The sequence below is a fragment of the Pteropus vampyrus genome, unplaced genomic scaffold (assembly GCF_000151845.1).
Source record: "Pteropus vampyrus isolate Shadow unplaced genomic scaffold, Pvam_2.0 Scaffold302, whole genome shotgun sequence".
Classification (NCBI taxonomy): domain Eukaryota; kingdom Metazoa; phylum Chordata; class Mammalia; order Chiroptera; family Pteropodidae; genus Pteropus; species Pteropus vampyrus.
In genome coordinates, this window is record NW_011889083.1 from 326,627 (window position 1) to 348,505 (window position 21,879).

At 38.4% G+C, this 21,879-nt stretch overlaps 1 protein-coding gene across 1 annotated transcript in view; it reads left to right on the top strand.

Annotated features, from left to right (window-relative positions):
- Nucleotides 1–1,980: 1,980 nt before the first annotated feature.
- The window catches only part of EPDR1 (ependymin related 1), a 33,983-nt gene continuing 14,084 nt past the window's right edge, over nucleotides 1,981–21,879 (top strand). Inside the window, exon 1 of the mRNA XM_011376683.2 lies at nucleotides 1,981–2,279. Coding sequence (XP_011374985.2) covers nucleotides 1,981–2,279 — 299 coding nt within the window. The remainder of the gene's footprint in view (nucleotides 2,280–21,879) is intronic.

Below are 21,879 nucleotides of genomic sequence, written 5' to 3' on the forward strand. Positions count from 1 at the left end.
GAGAATCTAATGCCTGATGATCTGAGGTGGAGCTGAGGCAGTGATGCTAACGCTGGGGAGTGGCTGCAAATATAGATGAAGCTTTGTTCACTGGCTTGCCGCTCACCTCCTGCTGTGCAGCCTGGTTCCTAACAGGCCACAGACCGGTACTAGTCCAAGACCTGGGGTTGGGGACTCCTGCTTTAAATATCTGGAGTTCTTTGGGGCTCCATCTTCAGCCCTCTTCTTGCTCTCTTCATTCCCTGCTACTTCAGGTTTTCCCAGCTTCAGCATTATTGACACTGAGGCTGGATAATTCTTGATTGGAAGGAAGAGGAGGCTGTCCTGTGCATTTTGGTAGTAGCACCCCTGGCCTCCTCCCACTAAATGCCACTGGCAGCTTACCTGCCACCCTGTTGTGATAATCAAAAATGTCTCCAGATATTGCCAGTTGTCCCCTGGGGTAGGGCAAAGTCATCCTGGGTGGAGAACCACAGTTTTACTATTTGGCTTCAATATCCACCTAGATGCCAAATGTCTCCCACATCCAGACCCTTAGCCTTGCTAGTCTCTGGAAGTACTTATCCAATTATCCCCAGAGTGTTTCCACCTGCGTATCGCACAGTCATCTCAAAGTCAACCAATCACAAACTGAATTTATCTTCTCTAGCTCAGGACTGAATCCCCAGAAACCTCCCTGAGTCTAAATCCTTTTTTTGTAGTTCCCAACTCTATTCCACCGTCTTCATTCCCACTATCACCGCCTTAGCTCCAGCAGTCTGTGTCACCTGTCTGGTTTATGACAGCATCTTCCTCCTTCTTCTCCCAGCTTTCTGCCTTGCCCGATCTATTCTCCACATTGATGCCTGAGTGAGCTCCTTAAGGTATTTACCTGGTGATGCCCCTCCCTAGCTTTGAATTTATCCATGGTTCCAACTACCCTTGGTATTAATACCAAATCCTTAAAATGGCTTTCAGGGCCTTGAGTGACAGAGTACCCTCTGTCTCACACTTGAACCCCAACATTACATTCATTTTCCATGTCTTTCATCCAGGAATGTTCTCTCCCTCTTTCACCTGGCTCATTCATCCTCATCCTTAAAATGCAGATCAAATAAAAAGAAACTATAAACTTGGAAAGCAAGGGTCTTTTTTTTAAGTTGCTTCTTTTTTTTTTTTTGATTCCATATCATAGATCCTAACATTACATAGACATAAATTGTACACCCAATTGATTTTGTCCTTGAAAATACTAAACTCCCAGACCCACAACATCTAGGCTTGTGGTATTGTCAGATGATGGGTGAGGGGAGCAGTCTCACTGCAAGTATGGCATGGAGAAAATGTCTCTGAATCCTCAGCGGAAGGTCAAGGGCTTATCCCTAGTCCCCTCGGCTCTAGACTGGGAAATGGCTATGATGAGTGATTGGTGTTATTTCTTCAGGAAGGGGCCCTTCTTTCCATTTTTAATTTGGAGGAAGAGGCGGCAGTTTTAGCGAAAGGGGCAAGTTATGTGGAACATAGCAAGTGCAACAGCACTGCTTTCCTAAGTTTGATTTTGTTCCCCAGTGTGTGGTTACCTGATGAACACTGAAGTTCGGGAAGAAACATATCCTTTTTCATCACCACCTCTTTCCCTTTTTAAAACGTGGATGCCCTTCAGGATGCTAATGGCACTACTGCCACTGCATTTCCTGTTGGCAGCAGAGAGCAAGTGAAAACAAGCTGCAGCGGGCACTGGCCAAGGCAGAAATAACTCCTGCGTGGCTCACCCAAGCTTTCCCAGGCCCCTGGTCTCAGCTCCCGGCCTGGCGCGTCCTGATCTCAACAGTTGTAAAGGCCGTGGTGGGGACAGGCAGCAACTTCGCCGAGACCACACTCAGGCACTGTGCAGGAGACCACGCGCCGCCGCCCGCGCCTCGGCCGCACTGCGCCCAGGCTGCTCAGCGCCCCCTTAGGCTCCGGCTGGCCCTCGGCGGGTAGCAGGAGCAACGGATGGTGATGCCAGGGCGCGCTCCTCTCCGGGGGGCCCTAAGGGCCCTATGCGCCTGGCTGCTGGGTGGCTTCTGGGTCTGGGCGCTGGGCGGCCTCTACGGCCCAGGGGCGGCGGCGCTGCGAGCCGGGGCTTGGGGCAATCCAGGGGCGCCGCGCCCCTGCCAGGCGCCGCAGCAGTGGGAGGGGCGCCAGGTACTATACCGGCAGAGCAGCGGGCGCAACAGCCGGGCGCTGCTCTCCTACGACGGGCTCAACCAGCGCGTCCGGGTGCTGGACGAGAGGAAGGCGCTCATTCCCTGTAAGAGGTACGTGGGGCGCCGGGTGGGCGGCCGAGGTGGCCGGGTGTGGGGAGGCCTCCGGGGCTGTGCCCAGGTGTTCGATTACCAGCTGGTCGCAGGGCCTCCATCCTTATCAAAGAGAAACTTTGCAAGGAGGATCTCTCGGGGGATATACAGCAAAGTCGGGCGTTTGCGGAGGGCTCGCCCACCAAGGGCAGCCTAATGGCGGGCACTCAGTGGGACCTAGCGGGGCGGTGGCTGATAAAGAAGGGATCCGTCATGGGCGGGATTGCACTGTCGGGCGCCCGCGTGCCCAGGCCCGAGGCTCTTGGAGCCCCCTTCTGCCTAAGGCGTGTCTTCTGCACTATCTCTTCTCTTCTGGGAGCCATCTGCGAGGGAGGTATATATTTAAAAACACATATTCTTTAAGAATTAGTCTTTACACTCTAACAGAATAAGACAACACCACAAAAGGCGTGGGGACTCGATCAAAGACAATATTGTCCACAAATTCATCACCCTGTTACAACTATTGAAATTTTGGTCCACTTCCTTAAATTTTTTTAAAGCGAATTTCACATAGTGTGATCAAAAAGCATATATTATCCATATCTTTTAATATAACATAATCTCTCTCTCTCTCTTTTTTTTTTTTTTTTTTGCCATTTTATTAATTGGCCCCTTACCTGTTTTTAATGGCTGCACAATATTTTATTGAAGGGCTACGCTATAATTTTTTAAAACCACTGGTCTGTTAATTCACTTTTCCATATCTGTTGTGAAAAAGGACATCCTCTGTTTGAGACCTCTTCTTGCCTTGACCCCTTTAAGACCTGATTTCTATTTTGAGATCACCACCTGTCAATTCCACAGCCTTCCTGTTTCTCTGGTGTGTTCCTCTCAGGGTTATGCTGCTTTTGCATCATTAAGAGATGCCATGTAACTGTCCATGGGTTAAGGCTCCAGGGGGGAGTAAGATCTACAGATACTTTCAAAGTAGTATATTCGAGAGTGCAAGATAATACATTATAAAACATAAAACATGAATGCTGAGGAGTCCAGGAGTGGCTGAGTCATCATGAGGTCTGGGAATATCTGTGAGGCCTTTCAAGAACATGAATACTTTCTGTTAGGTCTCCAGTGACATAGCAATAATAATAACAATCAACATTTAAGCACTTATATACCAGGAATGGTGCTGAGGACTTTCCACATGTTATATGATTTAGTTTAAGTCTCATAAGAACTTAACAGTATAGGATTTATGATCTCTGTTTTACAGAGAATCTGAGGTCTAGGGAGGTGAAACAACTTTCTCAAGATCACACAGCTGGGACTCAAGGAAGTGGGTGGATTCTGACACCTATGATATACCAGTTTCTCATTCGTTTGTTCATTCATTCATTCCACATGCACTTTTTCTGTGTGCATGTCAGGCACTGTGTATAAAGAGTGGATCCTGGGCTTCATGGAGGTCATAGTCTGGGGTTGGAGTCATATAAATAAAAAATTACCATACAGTGAGATGAGGGATGAGCTGGATGTGATAAGAGCACCTCAGATGGGCACCTAACTCAGGCTCCCTGGAGGAGGTGAAACATGAGAAAGTCCCAAAATTCCTATATGAGCTGACCAGAGGAGGTGTGGAGGGAAGAATGGTCCAGGGGGATGAGAGTGTATTCCCAGGCTTGGCTTGTGTGTCATCTTGGAGCAGACATGGCTGAGTATATTCCAATCACTATTAGGTCTGAGGCACAGAGTATGATGAGAGATTAGGTGTCCCCTGAAAGATTTTTAAACAGTGGAATGCTATGATTTAATAATGTAGAGATCACTAGCTGCATGGTTGAGAGTGAAGGAGAGCAAGAGTGGGAGCAAGAATATTGCCTGGTAGACTTTCATAGAGGTCCAGTTGAAAGACAGGTAGTGAGAATGGTGATAGTGAGAAGTGGATACATTAGGGAATTATTAAAGAGGTTTACTGAAGGATATGCAAATGATTAGAATGTGTGTGGCCAAAGTGGCGATGGAGAGGGAAGTGTCATTTTTGGCTTCTGAAGCTTACCATATGATTACATGGAATAGACAGTGACAGTGATGCTGTTCACTGAGATAGGGTTTGACTTTCTGCACTTCTGTTAAGAATTTATTGCTACTCTTTATGTGCACTGATATGAAGGTTGGTACAGTAGTGGTATATTGATGAATAGTCATGCTGAAGATGGACTGGATGGCCTAAAGCACACTATTGAAGCAGAAGATGGCCAGGAGAAGGATAGGGTTCATCCTCCAGAGATAGTATTTTCAGACTTTAAGAGATTAAGCTTTAGAGTCAAACAAATCTTGTTCTGAATCCAGATTCCTAGTGTGGGTCTTTGGGTAAGTTACTAAAGCTTTCTGAGCTTCAGGTTCCTCATTTACAAAATAGGAATACTAATAATGCCTACTTTACTGGATTATTGCAGAGATTAAAGGAATTCAAGTATATAAAGCATATAGTGCAGTGTCTGACACATAGAGGGCACTTAGCACATGGCCACAGTTATCCCTGTCACCACCGTTACCATCATACCTTGGTGAATTTACCATGGCCCAGAAGCTAGCTGCCAGCCCTTGTGGGCTCAGAAACTTGATCCCTCAGTGCACTCAGGGGCCCTTTTGGGAGCTGAGTCTGAGTAAGCAAGCTCAAATGTTGAACTGTATTTCAATGAGTGCTATAGCCAGCATGGGGGCCAGAATTCAAATCCACAAGAGTAGGTCATTCTCTCCCTAAAGGCAGAACTGTATGGAAGCCAAATTATAATCAGGAGATTGTGAGCGAAGACTTGGAGCAAATTCGTTGAATCTAATGATTTCCTGCTCTAGGCCAGGCCATATGCTCAATATTGAGCTTTCCATCATGAATAACATAGGCCAGCCCAGGGTAATCAGGCTAAGATAAAGTGATAAATTCATTTTCACCATAGAGATGCCTTGTCACTGATTCACTGCTGGCCCAGATTTTCTCCACACTGCACAGAGCCTTGGTGGGGACTACTCAGGTCTGCTTTAGCAACCCTTCTTCTTCTATGACTTCACGATTGATAAATATAGTCTTTAGATATGTGTACTGTATCTGTAGTGGGGTCACAGCCAAATCTTGCTGGCCTAGATTTCTCATTTCTCTGCCCCAATCCATCAAGTGTTGATTTCAGTTTAACTTTTAGAAGACAATTTTATTCCCTTTCTTTCCAATTTCTTGGGAAGATTCTGTCTCACAGTCCCATCTCTAGCCCTAAGTCACATGTAAAAAAGAATGTTTAATGCATAAATGCATTTTACAGCTCTTTGAGTATAGTTTTGTTGAAACAAACTCAACAACTTTTTCAGGTATTAGCAGTCTGGCCAAGAAATCAGATATTATTTGAAGAAAATGTGGATGAGTTTTCTCTCTATTTATTAGTAAGTTGAGAAGTAAATTTTAGAATTGGATCAACTTTTTAAGATTTTTATTTTGCATCCAGATAGTTATGGAAAATCCCACTGATAGTTATTGTAGAAAGACTAGGATTTTCCAGGCTCTCTTTACTCTGAGATTATGGAAAAGATGAAACAACTGTACAAACTTCAAATAAGACAAACCTTAAGAGAGAATGGGAAATGTTAGTAATTGATACTGTTTTGTTTTCTGCTTCCAACTGTCTTTCCTGATTCCTTGATTAAGCTCACAGGTATTACATGAGGAAGAGCAAGATTATTTTCATAGTCAACTTGTTGAACTTTAGAGAATGTAGATACTCAAGGAATTTTATTAAGCCACCAGTAACTCACTGCTTCCACTTATAAAATGGTGGCTTGGGTGTTGCAATTAATGAAGCTATTCATGTAGAATGAGCAGAGAGGCATTAAGAGAATGTGCATAGGTACGTCAGCAATAATATCTTAAAAGACTATTCAACAACCAAACCTAAACTGAGCAGAGGACCTGAATAGATGTCTCTGCAAAGAAGACATACAGATGGCCAATAGAAAAGATGCTTAGTGTCACTAATCATCAGGGAAATGCAAATTAAGACCACAATGATATATCACCTCACACCTGTCAGAATAGCCATCATTAATAGATCAAAAAATAACAAGTGCTGGGAAGGATATGGAGAGAAAGGAGCCCTTGTGCATTGTTGATGAGATTGCAAATTGGTACAGCCACTATGGAAAATAATTTGGAGGTTCCTGAAAAAATTTTAAATAGAACTATCATATGATCCACTTTGGGGTATTTATCTGAAGAAATCCAAAACACTAATTCAAAAAGAGATATGCATCTCTATGTTCATTGCAATATTATTTACAGTAGCCAAAATATGGAAGCAATCTAAGTGTCCATCAATAGATGATTGGATAAAGAGGATGTAGTACGTATATACAATGGAATATAAAAAGAGCAAAAATAATTAAATCTTACGATTTGCAACAAAATGGATGAAACTAGAGGCTACTATGCTAAGTGAAAAAGTCAGTTTTTTAGATTCCACACTTGTATGTGGAATCTAAAAAAACAAAATAAATGAACAAACAAAATAGCAACAAACTCATAAATACAGAGAACAAACTGATGGTCACCAGATGGGAGAGGAGTTGGGGGGAGGGGATGGGTGAAAAATTAAGAAGCACAAATTGGTAGTTACAAAATAGTCACAGGGATGTGAAGAATAACACAGGGAATATAACCAATAATATTGTAGTATCTATGTATAGTGTCAGGTGGGTACCAGGCTTATTGGGGGGATCACTTCATAAATTACATGCATGTCTAACCACTATGCTGTGTACCTGAAACTAATATAATATTGAATGTCAACTATAATTGAAAATTTAAAAAAAAAAATGGAAACAACAACCAATGCTACCTGTTTGGGGATTTTTTTTTTTTTTTTTTTGTAAAAGATTAAAAGAAAAGTATGCCTTAAATGGTTTGGCAAGTGGATTTTTATTCAAATTCTAACCAGTCTATGTCTACCTCAGTTTTCTCAGAGCATTTTATTTCTTGGAGAACAGAATATCATTTCTCTTCTCTATTTTTTTAGAAAACCACCTAGTGTCATGGAGATAGCATGGGCATCCATTTAGACAGTTATGGGATGCCAAACATGGATTTTAATTCTGGCTTCACGAAAACAAGGTCCTTAACTTCTCAGAACATCAGTGGTTTTCAACTTTTAATTTATTTTGATGATATCTTCAATGATGATACTAAATAATACTTAGACTTTATTTCTTAAATTATGTACAGAGAGATTAAACGATACCATAAAGTCACTAATTGTACTTATATTATATCAGGCTGATTCCTGTTTCTACCGTGATCCAATGAACTTGACATCGATTCTAAAATTTTTTCTTGGCTTGTCCCTTTGTGTAACTAAATTCAAAGTTATTTTTCTCTCTTCTCCTTTTCACCAAAGTTTGTATTCATGGGCAAAGAAAAGAAGAAGCTACCCTTAAATGCTTTGGACTCTAACTTAGAAGGCTTTCCTGTCTGTGGAGTCTTCCTGTATATAAGGGAGTCTCCCAGTCTCCCATCAGAGACTGATGGGACTGCTCACAGAAGTGTTCCTCCACATATCTGCTGGGGAAGATGAATTCCAAGGAATATTATCACATTAAGTAACTTCAGTGACCATATGTGCTTGAGAATCAGGATGAGTCTTTTTTTTCTCCAAATATATAATTTTATTCTATTTTGAAACTATCTCACACAGAAAAGTTGCAATATAGTCCACAGCCACCATTTTTCCACCTGAACTATTTGAGAGTGAGTTGCCAACTTGATATCCCTACAACTCCCAAATACCTACAACTCCCAAATATAACCCCAGTGTGTATTTGCTGCCAACAACGACACTCTCCTGCATAACTACAACACAACCATTAAAATCAGAAAATTTACATGGATTCATTTTGCCATTTGAAATTCAGATCTCATTTGAGTTTTGCCAGCTGTCCTTTTTATGTTCTTTATAGTAAATGGGCCCAGTTTATATTCAAGTGTTGCATTTAGGTGTTGTGTCTTTTTGGCCTCTTTGTGTCTGGAACAGTTCCTTGGTCTTTTTGCACTTTGATACTTTTGAAGATTACAGGCCAGTTTTTTGGTAGGATGTTTCTCGATTTGGGTTTGCCTGATTTTTCTTCATAATTAGATTCAAGTTATTCACTTATAGTAGGAGTATTACAGAGGCAATACTCTATTCTTTTTGCATCCCGATGTTTACTTTGATCACTTGATTAACTGATGTCTGCAAGATTTCGTCAGTGGGAAGTGATATTTTTTTACTTTGTGAGTAGTAACTATTTTGTAGGGAGATATTTTAAAACCATGTACATACCCCATTTATTTATATTAGCATGGACTCAGGGATTCTCATTGTGTTTCATTTACTCTCATTGTTTATTTCCATGTTCAAATTGCCTCAGATTTGGCCAGTAGGACCTTCTTCGAATTGGCTTCTATGTTCTTTTGACATGTCTCTCTTATTCTTTGAGCATTTCCTTGCCTTCTGGCACTACCACGTATTCCAAGATCATCTGTAGTTTCCCTGCCAGAATCTTGGAATAATCCATTTCTAGAATCTCTAGTTACTTTTACTAGAGAATAATATTTGGAAGCCAAGATCCCTGCTCTAGTTGTGCTTATGGCTGTGGGGCGGGGTTGCTCCTAAGCCTTCTCAGAAGACAAAACAAGGGGATATAGGTTTGAATACACACACACGCACACACACACACACACACATACGCACAATTGCTTACACATATATACACACATTTACACCTACATTTATTTCTAAGCTTTCAATTCTAATTCATAGAGGTATTTATACCAATACCACCAATTCTAATCTACCACCATGTGATTCATTCTAGTTTCCTCTTATTCATTTTTGTAATTCCCTGCTTAGAGAAAACTAGCTTCCATAATTCAGTTGCAGTTGGTAACCAATCGTGCATGGGGGTCCTCCTCACCCTGCTTGGGCTCTGCACCCCAGGCCAGGTCATGCAGATGCCTACCTTGTTGGCCCTATCTAATGGCTCTACACTAAATTGTTCAATGAGAGTGAGGGGAGAGCATGTATGTTTTTTTGTAAGTTTGTTTCCTTTTGGATCTGTCAGGGTAACATCATTATAACTTCTCAGAATGTGTCTGTGGCTAAGGAAGGTAAATTAGTACTAAGTGTTCAACAAATTTATTTGATCACAAACCTTGTTTTTCATGGATTGGGCTTTCATTTTATGAAATCATGATTTTCAGAATTTCAGGGATATAATTCTTCTTGACTTTATTCCTTCCTCTTGATCTCTGATGGCTGGAACCAGCAGTTTCTTTTATTAGCTCAGAAGTATGACTGCTTACAGCCTTTTGATCCTTGAAAAATAAACCATGCTGATTTGCAATACTGCATTTTTCTTCAAGAAAAAAGATTTTCTTGGAAGCATATGAAGTTTAAGAGTCTTAATTCGATGGGTCTATTGACTCTGGATTTCAGAGGATTGATGCTGGGATGTGAAGAGAGAAGCAGACAGTGAGGAACAAGGAGTTCCAAGGAAGATAAGCACAGGAAAGTAAAAGGAATGGTAGGGTATAAGACTAACTTATAAATAGAAGTTGGAGGTGGTCGCCATACTACTCTGAAAACATCTTTACTTCTCTCCATTAACCTTGAGCTTTTGAGCTCTTTCTTCCTGATTCTGACCTCAAAGATGATGGTCAGGGGCAAAGTGCCCAAAGATCTGAAAATACTTCACCAATTAGTGGTTTGTTTTTCCTGGAATAAATGTTATAGTCTTATATTTCTCCAATTCCAGTAAATCTTCTATTTCCCCCCCATTATAATTTCTTTTAGTTTACCCATCTTTAAAGAAAAAAATTCTCCTCTCGATTCTACTAGCCAAAACCCCATTTAAAGCAAATCTCATGCTGACCCCAATTTCTTTCTTCCCATGCTCTCTTGAACCCGCTTCAAGAAACTTTCACCATTACAGCTGTACTGAAACTGCTCTGGTCAAGAGCAATGCACTCCACATTACTCCACAAGTGATCTTTTATCAGTTCTCATTTTACTGTTGGTCATTTCTTCCATCTTGACATACTTTCTTCAAGTGGCTTTCAGAGTACTACACTCTTCTGGTTTCCTCTTCCACTTATTTCCGCTTCTTCTCAGTCTCCTCCTCTTCTCTCAGATCATTAATAGTAGAATGTCCCAGGGCAGAGGCTTTACGGCCGTTTACTTTTCTGTCATTTAGGTCATAGTTTTAAATGCCATGGGAGACTCTAATGTATATCTTGTATATCACATGTCTATCACATGTATATCTTCAGCCTATAGCTCTCTCCTTAACTCTACACTCATATACCCAAATATGTTATTGAATTCCTCATTTGAATCTTTAATGGTCATTTCAAACTCATGCCTTCCCTACAAACAAATAAACAAAAGTTCTTCCTCTTGAAGTTTTATCTCAGCCAATAGCAACTGCTCAGGATCAATCCTTAGAGTCATCACTGATTTCTTTTTCTCCCCTTGCTTCAAGTAATCCCTAAGCAAATCCCTTTGACTCTAATTTTGATATAGACCCAGAATTTGAACACAGTTTCACTCTCATCTTGGTCTAAATCTTCATTATTCTTGCTTAGATTTTTTGCAATAGCCTCTTAGTGAGTTCCCTTACTTTTGCCCCTGCCTTCATTGGCCTGTTCTCAACACAGGAGCCCAGATGATTCTGCTAAAAATGTAACATGTTACTCATCTGTTCAAAACCCTCCAATGCCTTACTGTCTTTCAGCATAAGTGTCCTTACAAGGACCTGACCACTCTATGGGATCTGCTCCCCTACCCCTCCACTTCTTGTCTCTGATATTGTCAGTCCATCATCCATCCATTATTACATTATCACCTCACTCACTACAGCCCATGGCCTTAGCATGCTTACCCCTTTGGCACTTGTGTTGTTGTTCCTTCTGCCTAAAAAGCCTTTTCCCTAAAAAGCTGCATGATCCACTCCCAAATTAGACTGTCTCTCCTCTCCATATTCTTATATACCACACCTCACTGCCTTATATATTCAAGATACTTACCACTATCTAACATACTTATTAATTTTTTTTAAGTCTGTCCCCCTCATCACCCCTGCCTATCCTGTCCCAAAGGAAAGCTTCATAAGTCATGGATTTTTGTTTGGTTGCTGTTTTATCTCCAGCACCATAGAATGGGGTCTGACTTAAATTTTAAAATTATTTAGGGGATGAGTAATAATGATAACATATTCATTGTAGAAGGATGTCTGAAATACAGATATGCAAAGAGAAAAAGTAAAAATGATTAATGGTCCATAACTGCCCAACTAGTATGACTACTGTTAATACCTTCTGAATATCCTAGGGAATTTTTAGATGCACAGTATACATATTGTAACACGTACTGGTTCATAATGGCCTTTTTGCCACTTAACAAAACATTCTGCAAGCTCATCCATACAAACTATTTCTATCATCTTTGAACTCCTGGCTTCCCATCATTCAAATCTTAGCTCATCATCTCCTCAGAGGGACTTTTCTGTGACCATTCAAGAAACTCCTTCTCACAAGCTGCTCTCCATCACATCTCATTCTGTTTCCTTCAGGGCACTATCACTGTGTAACATTGTCTTGTCAGTTCAGTAGTCTGGTGTTTATTGTCTGTCTCTCTTCCCTAGAGTGAGAGAATATTATAAATATGGTTTATCAGCATATAGAGGTGCTTAGCATATAGAAAGTCTCAATTAATGTATGTTGAGTGAATAAATTCCATTTTTTTCTTTTTAAAATTTATTTTTATTTTTCAATTAGTTGACACTCAATGTTGTATTAGGTTCAGGTGTACAGCATAGTGGTCAAACATTTATATAACTTACAAAGTGATTCCCCTCAATAGTCTTGTAAACTACCTGATACCACGTCAAGTTATAACAGCATTATTGACTATATTCTCTAAACTGTACTGTATATCCTGTGACTGTTTTGTAACTGCCAATTTCTATGTAATCCCTTCAGATTCTTCACCTAGCCCCTCAACCTGGCAATCATCAGTTTTTTCTCTGCATCTATGAGTCTGCTTCTGTCTTACTTGTTGGTTTACTTTGCTTTTTAGATTTCACATATAAGTGAAATCACATGGTATTTGTCTTTATCTGTCCAACCTATCTCACTTAGCACAATATCCTCTAGGTCCAACCATGTTGTCAGAAATGGCAAGACTATTCATTTCTATGGATGAATAATATTTATTGTATGTATGTACCACTTCTTTATCCATTTGTCTTTTGGATTGGAACATTTGTCTTTTGGATTGGAACATTTAATCCATTTACATTTAAAGTAATTATTAATAAAGGTGTAGTTATTGCCATTAATTGTTTTTTTATTGTTTTTGTAGTTCTTTGTTCCTTTCTTATTCTCTTGCTTTCTTCTTTTGTATGTTGATGACTTTCTATAGTGTTATGTTTGCATTCTTTTCTCTTTATTTCTTGTATATGTCTTAAGAATTTTTGGTTGTGGTTATCATGTGCTTAATATATATCAAGCTATATTTATAGCAGTCTGTGGTCACTTAATTTCAAACATTCTATAATCACCACCATTTTTACTCATCCTCTCTTTATGTTTTTGTCATTTTGTTTTACTTTGTGTGTGGGTGCATGTGTGTGTATCCCTTAATTTACCTTTGTAATTACACATGATCATCCTACTTTTGGCTTTTCTTTTTTGTACTAACTTTAGTGTTGGTAGATCCACTGCTTTTATTATGTGTTTGGCAGTGAGCATTTTTTTCCTTGTGATATTTTCTTATTGAAATTTTTTAATTTTTTTCTTTTCTTTAATATATGTTGGCATACTGGTTTGGTGGTGGTGAACTCCTTTAGCTTTTTCTTGTCCAGGAAGCTCTTTTTTCTTTCTTCGATTCTTAGTGATAGCTTTGCTGGGTAGAGTAATTTTGGTTGTAGGTCCTTACTTTTCATCACTTTGAATAGCTTGTGCCAATGCTTTCCAGCCTGAAAATTTTCTGTTGAGAAATCAACTGACAGTCTCATGGGAGCTCTCTTGTAGGTAACTAATTGCTTTTCTCTTATTACTTTAAAAATCTTCGTTTCTAACCTTTGGCATTTTGATTATGATGTGTCTTGGTGTGGGTCTCTTTGTGTTCATCTTGTTTGGGAATCTTAGAGCTTCCTGGACTTGTATATCTGTTTCTTTCAACAGGTTAGGGAAGTTTTCAGTCATTCTTTCTTCAAAAAGAAAGAAATTTTTTTAAATTAAATTTATTGGGTTGACATTGGTTAATTAAATTATGTAGATTTCATGTGTATAATTCAATTCACCACCCAAAATAAAATCTCCTTCTGTTGCCATATATTTGACCACCTTTACTCTTTTCTTCCTCCTTCCCTCTCCTTCCCCTCTGGTAACCACTAAACTGTTGTTTGTGTCCATGAGCTTTTGTTCATTTGTTTGTTTGTCATCTTCATTTGTTGCTTTCAGGTTTATATCCCACATATGAGTGAAATTATGTGATTCTCAACTTTTTCTGTCTGACTTATTTCACTGAGCTTGATAATCTCAAGATCCAACATATTGTCGCATACAGAATTATTTCATCTTTTCTTACATCTGAGCAATATTCCGTTACGTGTATGTACCACATCTTCTTTATCCAAGCAGCCATTGAAGGATGCGTTAGTTGTTTCCATGTCTTGGCTACTATGAATAATGCTACGAGGAACATAGGTTTACATATATTTTTATAGGTAAATGTTTTCAAATGTTTTGGTTACATACCCAGAAGAGCATTGCTGGTATGATAGTTCTATTCTTCTCTTTTGAAGAACCTTCATACAGTTGCCACCGTGGTTATCCAGTGAACTCACAGCATAAATAGGGATGATTTGTGACAACAAAAACATAAAAGGCTAGAGGGTAAAGGTCTGAATTTGCAAAGGGGAATGGAGATAAGATGCATGCAGAAGAAAAAGGACTATTATGTATATGAAGCTTTCTTTTACATAAACTTCATGGTAACCACACACAAAAAAATCCAAAACTAAGACACATAACATAAACAGAGAGGAAACAGAGGGGGAAATCATAGACTACCATCAAACTAAAGTAACAGACAGAAACACTAGGGCAAAGAAACAGGGCAGACACAGAGCTACCAGAAAACAAGTAGATTTTCAATCCCTTGATCTCTCTCTTCTCCTTCGAGGACACCTACAATGTGAATGTTGTTATGCTTGATGTTTTCCCAGAGGTCTCTTAAGACTATCTTCTTTTTTAAATTCTTTTTTTCTTTTTGCTGTTCTGATTGGGAGTTTTCTGCTGTCTTGTCTCCAAATCATTGATTCGATCCTTGGCTTCTTCTAATCTGCTGTTGATTCCATCTACTGTATTCTTCCTTTCAGTTATTATATTCTTCATTTCTGTCTAAATCTATTTTTTATGTATTCTGTCTCTCTTTTTAAAAAATATTTCCTATCTATTTGTTGAAGTTCTCACTGAGATAATCTATTCTCTCCCTAAGTTCATTGAGCATCCTTATAACCAGGGTTTTGAATTCTGCATCTTGCCTCCATTTTGTTGAGTTCTTTCTCTGGAGTTTTCTCTTGTTTTTTTTGTTGTTGTTGTTGTTTTTTTTCATTTATTACATTTTCTTTGTTTCCTCATTTTGTTTGCCTCCCTGTGTTTTTTTTTTTTTTTCTTCTATGTATTAGGAAGAGCTACTGCATCTTGGCAGAGTGGCCTTAGATGTAATTGTTCTGTGGGGCCCAGTGGCAGTCTCCCTGCTCACCTGAGTCAGGTGTTCCAGGGTTGTCCCTTGTGTGGGTTTTGTGTCCTCTCCTGCTGTAGTTGAACCTTGATTGCTATTACTACGTCAGTGGGTGGGATTGATCCTCAGGCTGATTGGCTGTGAGGACCAGCCATAACTTCTGCAGACAGTCTATTATATAGGACTGACTCCACGGAGTGAGATTTGCTTTAGTGGGGCTTAGGTGCTTGTCAAGTCCACCCTTTGAGTGTGTCCTGTGTGGTGCTTATTGGGTGATGCTCTGGTGTGATCTGAAGCTGGCCACCTTGTGTGTTGGTTCTGCAGCCTCTTGGGAGTGGCTCTAGTGGAGGCCAAAATCAGCAGCTGCTTGTGTCTGGCTTAAGGTCACATGGTAGGAGCTATGAAATGATCTTTGATTGGTAACTGCCTATGCTGGGCTTGGATGCACCTGGGAGTGGTTATGCTGTGAACCAAGGCTGTCTTCCACTAGTGCCAGTAGTGTCAGTACTTCTTATCAAGAAGTAAAGAGCACATTGAGGCCAGCCACTGCTTGTTTGGGGCTTGTGGACTTTTGAGAGATTTCAGAAAATTCTGCAGCATGAGACAAGACAGGCTATTTATATTGAAAAACTATTGGAAGCAGTTTGGGTGGGCCTTCAAGTTCTGTGAGACAGGTTTTGGAATCACTAGGGTAGGGGGAATGGTGTTAGCCAGGTTGATGGAAACTCGGATATTGTGTCCACCTGTGTGGAGACTATGTTGGGGTAGGGCTCAACAGAAGAACAGTGGTGTCCACCAGCACTGGAAAGAGCTGCCCCTCCAACTCTTTCCCTGACACCAGACAATTCAGCTCTTCTTCGTATGTCCCTGGCACGTTTCAAGCAGCTGTTCCTTTTTTGGAACTTTGGGCAAGTATTTGTGAGTGAGTGAGTCTGTGCTTGGGCCCTTTAAAAGGATGCCTTGGACTTTGGCAGCCTTCTCTCTCACCTGGAGGGAATCCCCACTGGGTTTTGCAGCCAAAAGTTGTGGGGACTTTTCTTTCTAGCACTGGTGCTCTTGGCTGGGGAGCCCTCTATGGGGCTGGGGACTTCGCCCTTCAGTGGGGACTTCTGCAAATGAGATATCTCTTCCAATTCTTAACTGTCACATGTGAGTGTACGACCAGCCCATTTTGGTGTCTCTGCCCCTCTTATTAGTCTTGATGTGGCTTCTTTATATCCTTATTACGAAGTTCTATTTGTCTAGTCTTCAGATGGTTCTCAAGTGTGGTTCTATAATTTAGTGGCAATTTTGATGTAGTCTGGGAAGAGGTGAGAACAACATTTACCTACTCAGCCATTTTGACCAGAAGTTGAATAAATTTCACTTTTATGGCTTTTGAGTTACTAGCATTATACATGTTCATGGTGGAAAATTTAGATAACACAGAAAGGCAAAATAAAGAGAGTAATCCATTTAGGATTAACAATCCTAGTAAATATGCTTCTGAATTTTTTCCCTTAACCTGTATATACAACTTAAAAATTCAAATGGAAACATGCTATGAAGTTTTTTTATTTAACAAAATATTGTGCATGTTTCTCATGCCACTAAGTAATTCTTAACTAAATCATTTTTAGTGACCATAATATTCTAGCTTATGGACACATATTGTTTCTTTAAGCAGTACCTTATTATGGGACAACTATTTTTCTTTACCCTCAGTTTTTACTAGTATTAATAACTACATGTATAACCTTGTATTTGTGTGCAATTATATGTGTACCACTTTTAAATATATTTTCGATAAATTCCTAGGTAAGAAAATGATAGAAAAGGGATTTGCGCATTTTAAAGTTTTTGACAGCTTTACCCTTCAGGAAACTTGTTTCAACTGATATTTCTACTGGCAGAATATGAGTATTCGTGTTTCCCACACTCACACCTATAAAATAAGACTAATTATTTTTGGTGATTTCTAATATGATAAAAATGAAAAGAGAAGGGCAAAATTACATACCTGTAGTGATGTCATATCCCCTTGTCTTCATTCTTACTCTAGTGCGAATGCCTCTAATTTCACTGTTAAGTCTCCTACAGGCTACTGGTATAACGAAGATACTCTATCATGTTCAATAAATATATTTCTGACTATTTTATAAAGAATTTATTCTAACCAGCATGGATATGAAACTTCAGCAGCCTACTGATTTGTACTAATAGATTACCTAACATGAAACAATCTTTGCATTCCCAAAATAAATTCTAATTTATCATTATGTATATTTTTGTAGCAGGCTGCTTGATTTGATGTGCTATTATTTTACTTAAGATTTGTTTTTAACCTATAGCTAAAATTTGATCTGTAGTTTTTATTTTTATGCTTTATATATTTTAGTGTCATAGTTTTCATAGTTTTGTAAAAGAATTGGCAAGCTTTCTATATTTCTCTATGCTCTAAAGCCTTGAAATTGGAAAAGACTAATTCATGAAATGATTTGGACCCAATGGTTTTGAAGAAGTAAGATCTCATTAGGCTGTTGTAAGGGTTTTTCCTCTGGTTATTAATCCACTTAACTTTCTGCTTTATTCCGACTCATTTTTTGTTATTTACATTTTCCTAGGAAATCTTCCATTTCATCAAAATTCTACTGATATGTTTGTACATGATATTTTATTAACTTTTAAACAACTCTACCTTATCTATTGATACCTTTTGTTCTTCCTAATATTCTATATTTGTATTTTCTTTTTTCTCATAATTACATTTTTAATACACTCATGGATTTGTGAAATGGTTTTATAGCATTATCCATTTATATTTTACATCATATATTCCCTTTGTTAAGAATAATTTTTGACATCAAATTACACTTCCTATCCATATTTTGAAAAGTTTTTAAGCAGTGTTGTAGTGGAGCCCTCTCGCCCTCTCTCCCACCCAGAGGGCGTATATAAGCCCTCTACCTCTCCCCTTTGTCACACACTCTGTATTTTGGACAGTGATTCTTCTGGCCCTGCTCCAGGTGTTGTCTGGCTTACCCTTGGGACCACAGAAGAGCCACCCTCATGAGATACCAGTGCTCCTTAAGGAGTTAGAGAATGAAGCTTGGGAATCCACTTTTCTGACACCAGGACACAAGTTGGGTTTTTTTGTTGTTGTTTTTTGGTTTTTTGTTTGTTTGTTTTTTTGTTTGTTTGTTTTTGTGAAAAAAAAAGTATTTATTTAGGTCTTACTCAGTGTGTTGAAGAGAATTTAAAGTACTTGGATTTTTAAACCTTTCTTTCATCATGCTGAGTCAAACCTCTAAAAAGTCAACTTCTTCACTTGTTAAAATGCAGATCAATTTTTATAGTTGTGTGTTTGTACAAACTTCTAAGAAGCTTTGCCACACAGTATATTAAAAAAGGAAACATTATTTTACGCATATTATTATCCACTGCAATTTCTTTTACTCTCATATTCTTATGTATCTGAATCCTTTATTTTGATTCATGTTTCAGTTAGCTAGAGAACTATTCAATTTGTTTTCTTGAAGATATTGCTGCGGTGGTATACTTTCAGAGACTTTGAATATCTGAGAACATCTACTTATTGCTGTCCTACATAACGATAATTTTGGGGGTATCCAATTCATTGGGTAATAATATTTTTGCTTAAAATTTTTTATGGCACTTAGAGCTCTAGGTGAGAAGTCTAATACCAAAGTAATTTTGATTTAGTTTCGATAATTTTTTTTTCAGCCCAAGCGTTTGTAGGTTGTTTCTATTACCCTTGAACTTTATTAATTAATGTCTCCAGGTTATGCCTAGCTCTAGGGAGATTTTATTGCCAGAGATTTGATACTCTGTTTTCTCTCTTTGCTTCTTGTAGAATATCTGTCTACTTACATGTATTGGTTCTCTTACATCTGTCCCCAAAATTTACCTTTTTTTAGCCTTTTCTTCACTTTACATACTTTTTTTTCTGAGTTCTTTAATAATACCTTTCAATTTACTGTTTCTGTTTTTTTTTGTTTTTTTTTTTTATAGCCAGTGTGCTTTACACTACCTCCACTGCATTTTCTATTTTAATAATCATGTTTTTCACTAGAAAGCTATCCTTGTGGTCACACATTATTGCTTTTTTTCTTAAATGCAGTATCACCCCAAATTTCAGTGAATGCAAAAAATAAGAATTATATTTTAGTTTCATTAACTATTAGCTGGAAGGATATGTGTATTTATATTCCAATGTGAAGGGGACTGATACATTTCTACTGAAAAGCATAGTGCTGACTGTATGAGCATGACTATTCTTGTACCCTCCCAACCTCTTCTATACCTCCAATATGTAGTTCTAGAAATCACTGTGTACCATGGCAACATGGATATTTCAGTACTAATGAATCCGGGTATTTTTAGTGGTGGTAAAAAAAAAAAAGTCTTCTTGAATTATTGTCTTATGAACAGTTTTTTTAAAAATTATTGTCCATCAGATGAAAGAATATATGCCTACACATTGCCAATATTCATCCAGATACATTTTTTGAAAAAAAAGTCTCTTCAATTTCTTAAGCACTGTTTTCCTCTTTTGTACTGGAATCCAATTAGTGGAGGTCCATCACCTTACAGTTTCTTAAATTGAACACATAATAGTTCTTTGATTTCACTTTTCCTAAGGCTGTATTCTCAAGTAATTTATCTTCCCTTTTGTTATATGTGGTTGGTATCAGCCTGCACAATGAGTTTGGGTCTAACACAGCAATTTCAAAATGATATTTTTCTTTTATGTCTCATAATTACTGTAGGGTGTAACTCAGTCTTAGTATACCCCAGAATGGCAAGAGGCCTCAGCTTAATTGTTCCTGCTAAGAGTCAGAGAGCTGGCATGCATTACTAATCTATTATATTGCATGTCAAACAAATCCAAAGTTTGTCCAGTTTCTTACATAAAAGCCAAAGGTCTTTTGTAATCACAATATAATATCTGTCTACTCCCTTTGCTGTAATTTAATATATCTTGGATGGCCAACTAGTTCTTTGTGAATGGGAAGAATCAGTCTTTCCCCTGTAGAAGGAGGGAAGTAGCCTGGTATCAGCGAATTAGAATGAGTCTGATTGGAGATCAGACCTGGAGTCGAATTCTGGCACCATTATTTACTATTAAGTTATGTTCTGACCCTCATATTTTCTTATCTGTTAAAAAAGAAAAAGAAAAAAGCTAATTCAGTCAGCTGAATTTTCCAATCCTTATATTGTTTTATTTTATTTATTATTTGTTTGTTTTTTCTCTTGACTACCCTAATTCAGGACAGAAAAATGATTGCCTCTCGGCTATAAAACAGTAGCTGTTCAGGGTCATCTATGCCCAGGCCAGGCTCTGGTATTTTGGGTTTTAGGATTAGCCAAATTCTTGGGCTCTGCTTATTCTGGAAGAGAAGGCCCTCATAGACTTGTTATAAGGAATTCAATAGGTAATGCCTTGTAAAACAGTGGTTTTTGCTTATTTCATTTAAAGTGCTTTCAGCCTCAGCAAGTCTGACTGGCAGAGGCTTAAACTACAAATATGTTTCTTTTTTACCTCAGAATTCTGGCGATACATGTTTCGGATTTGACTTAACAGTTTCATCAAGGCCTCAGGTTCTTTTCCAACCATCTACTCTGCCATTCTTATGTGGGCTTAGTTGCAAGATGGCATGCTATCTCCACTGCAAGCATTATATCCTTACACACGTATGTTCAAAGACAGGAAATGAAAGAAGAGGAATAGAACAGAGATTCTCTTCTCTTTTTTTAACATTGAATGTTTTAAATTAAATGCATTGGGGTAACATTGGTTAATACTATTATATAAATTTCAGATGTACAACTTTAGAATACAACATCTGTACACCCCGTTGTGTGCTCACCACCCAAGTCTAGTTTCCTTTCATCAGGATATATTCGACCTTCTTTATACTCTTTGTCCTCCACCCTCTCCATTCCCTTCTGGTAACCACCATTCTGTTGTCTGTATCTATGAGTTTGTTTTGTTTGTTTAATTTGTTGCTTTTTGTTTTATATCCCACATGTAGGTGAAATCGTATGGTTCTTGTCCTTTTCTGTCTGACTTATTTCACTTGGCGTGATAAACTCAAGATCCATCCTTGTTACAAATGGCAATATTTTATCATTGTTATGGCTTAATAGTATCCCATTTTATATATATATATATACCATATCTCCTTTATTCTCCTTTTCTCTTTTGAGAGAAATTTCCAGGGAATTCTTTCTCCTTACAGACTTCCTTTTAGTTGTCCAATGCCAGAACCAATTATACCCGTAGCTACAAAGGAGACTAAGAAAATGAGTATATGAGTATAATTTCTCAGCCTCTGTATTGAGAGGCAGACAAGGGAGAAAGAGTGGGAATACCTTCTGGGTATTCTATAAAAAGATCCACTATAGCACTTAGGAATGTTTTCTCTCTTTATCTTGCCATCTGACCTGAATGAATTAACCCTTCTTGTTACATAGTAGATCAAGTGTTATACAAGTTAAATGAGTAGTTTCCTTGTTAAAAATGAACTAATTATAGTAAACACAACTATAATCAGACTTTCTTACAAAGCTATAAATCCTTACATTTATATAATAATTTTGTACATGCTTAGGCAGTACATATATTAAAATATATAACAATTTCATATCCATTATCGAAAATCATCATCATAATAGTGCTTTCAGCTTTAAAATTTTAGTCTCTTTTTACATATGAGAAATAAGGAGATTAAAATTATGATCATACAGCTCACCAGTGGTAGACTGGGAACCTTGATTCCTTGCCCTAAGCT